The sequence below is a fragment of the Rutidosis leptorrhynchoides genome, unplaced genomic scaffold (genome assembly GCF_046630445.1).
Source record: "Rutidosis leptorrhynchoides isolate AG116_Rl617_1_P2 unplaced genomic scaffold, CSIRO_AGI_Rlap_v1 contig218, whole genome shotgun sequence".
In the NCBI taxonomy this organism is placed as follows: Eukaryota; Viridiplantae; Streptophyta; class Magnoliopsida; order Asterales; family Asteraceae; genus Rutidosis; species Rutidosis leptorrhynchoides.
The window spans coordinates 31789-34316 of NW_027266467.1; the positions used below are offsets into that span (position 1 = coordinate 31789).

Below are 2528 nucleotides of genomic sequence, written 5' to 3' on the forward strand. Positions count from 1 at the left end.
AAGTGATTATTCATGTGGGTTTTCATCAAGGAGGTTGAGAGGTCGATTCTTCATTATCGCAATTTTTAGAATGGCAGGAATTCGAATGACTGTCATTTTTGGACTACGTTAAAAAAAATAGAACTTTTCAATCCAAAGAGCATTCATGATAACTTGACAAGTATAAACAAAGAAATAAACAAACTTAAGTCTAAACTCTAAGTAAAGTTGAATATAATCAAATTCTACCTTACCGTCCCATTATCGAAATCCTAATAAAGAATACGATAAGATTGTTTGAATTCAAGTGGAAAACAAGGGTAGACCTCCCAAAACTTATAATGCAACTTTAAAATCTTGATAACTTTATCTTTAGTCGAAGAGCTTCCATATGCGTCCAAATGTAACAATGTCAGGAGCTTCTTGACTGCTCCATACATTAGCATTTCCTCTAAAACCCCATTATTCGGATCACTAGATGCAATCAACCAAAATATCTTCACTCCGTTTTTTGTTTCCGAATACAAACCCTTCATCAGCCTATTCGACAAGGCGGCTATCCCCAGTCCATGTTCCGTCAACGCCTTTCTTCCCTCGTCGCATTTGCATAACAGTTTAATCAAATGCAACATTTTCTCGCATTTAGAATCACTAATTGACAGTTCAGAATCAGATAAAAGATCCACGAGAACATTGATTAGACCTGCCTCGACCACCTTGGAATGAATAAGTCTTGAGGAACTCAATATACTTATAATAACTTTCAATGCACGGTAAGATGCCTTGCTGGATACGTCATCTGAAATCAGCTCAATTAACGCCTTGAAAATACCGCCTGAAAATTGATCTTCTGTCAATATTGGCTCCCAATTCATACTAGAAATACTTGACATTTGGCGAAAGATAGTAACGACATAAAGTCTAGCATCCAAGCTCCCTCTTTGAAGAATGATCGCCATAGCTTTCATGGACTCGGGTTTCAATAATAATTGGAATAAGATGCCATCTTCCTGTAATGGAAGCTTGTGAAGTAGGCCTAGAGCTTCCTCACACGCAGCAAAGTTCGTAAAATCGATACCATCATCTGGAAGAAGAATCTGAACAACAATTTGAACAGAAATTTGAACACCGGCGGATCGAATGAAATCAACTTTCGTCTCATCATTATCAACATCCATAATAGATCGTAATTTCTTCAAGTAATTGACCTTAAAAGGGGAGGATTCGACGTTTTTTAGGAGTGGCGCCATTTCTTCACGACGTGATGTATTCAAAGAAAGGGAGTTGGTTTGATTTTTCCAGGCAAGGATGAGCCTCTTTAGGGTTTCGTTTGGGGTCAAGTCAAAGTTGATGAGAGGCTGCATAGTTGCAGGGCATGTTTTCTTCATGTAATGGAAGAACCACCGTTGAATGTGGCGGCGTTCATAGGTTATGCCGGTGGAGATGGTGACTGGATCCATCATCACCTCCATGGATATTGGACATCTGAAATCCGGGGGCATGCTTTTGTTTCTCCTCCTCATTTATTGCTGTAGCCATTGATCTGAATCTTCAAAACATATACAGTACTTATTTAGGAAGACACAAAATAATTAGGATTTTATTGATTTTAGGCTTTCTTAATGGTGACACGCAGAAATATATATTAGTCTCGTGATGAAATTTCGTGATCTGTACTCTGAATAAAAAACAAAAAGAGAGAAGGTCAATGTAACGTTTCGAACTTTGACCAGCAAACAATTCAAAAGTCAGAACATTATCTGTCATTTTCTTCATCTAATCCTTTTTTTTTTCCCTAAAGTATATTGGAGATTTGGATTCAAAGTAAATTAGACAAGGCCAAATTTTGGATCATTATGAAGAATCGAGATAACAATATTAATCATACCCAATCGAATTACAGTACTATGGTCAAAGTAATTATGATCTTATATTAAATTCAATTATTCTTTTCTTTTGTTGAATGACAAAATCTATTGGATTGATTCTTTGTTTCATTTATTAATGGTTGCTCTGTTTTTAACCACTGTTAGAATTGACCGTTCTACGCAGATGGATTTCATTCAGTGTCGCCAAATTTGTTTATCGGGACATCTCTATGGTGACTGCGTGATCGATCCTTCTTTCTGTTCACAACTCCTTTTGGTTATCTTGTTATTTTTCATGGGCCGATATCTTAGTAGGCCAACCTTGCTCGAATCGGACTTTGGAGCCCGTCATTTTCCAACCAATGGCATGGGCTTAGACAAGTTAAAGCTTCTAAATTTTTATTAATAACTCATATATGATATAACATTTTTAAATATAAAATATAATAAGATAATTAATTATAGCATTTATTTATTATTTGTACGATACGTGTATTTACGTGTGTACGATTTAGTCCAACACGATTCTATCGTTTCCTACAACTGTAGAATATTAGATATAACAAACGAGAGAAGGGATAAAACTGGATCGAACACCCAATTATTTTTGGATACCCTGCTAATATGGGTTCTTGTTTGATTTGGCTATCCAACGGTAGATTATTTCAATACACAATACTG

The 2528-nt window shown here is 36.0% G+C and overlaps 1 protein-coding gene across 1 annotated transcript; it reads right to left on the reverse strand.

The window, feature by feature from the left end:
• Positions 1–251: 251 nt before the first annotated feature.
• LOC139882001 (E3 ubiquitin-protein ligase PUB23-like) lies at positions 252–1502 on the reverse strand. The gene has a single exon (XM_071866388.1). It carries the CDS (start codon positions 1500–1502, stop codon positions 252–254), a length of 1251 nt encoding a protein of 416 aa, XP_071722489.1.
• Positions 1503–2528: the final 1026 nt, after the last annotated feature.

Excerpts from the sequence above, each read along its gene's own strand:
- LOC139882001 (XM_071866388.1), bottom strand. The coding sequence starts at position 1,502 with ATGAGGAGGAGAAACAAAAGCATGCCCCCGGATTTCAGATGTCCAATA.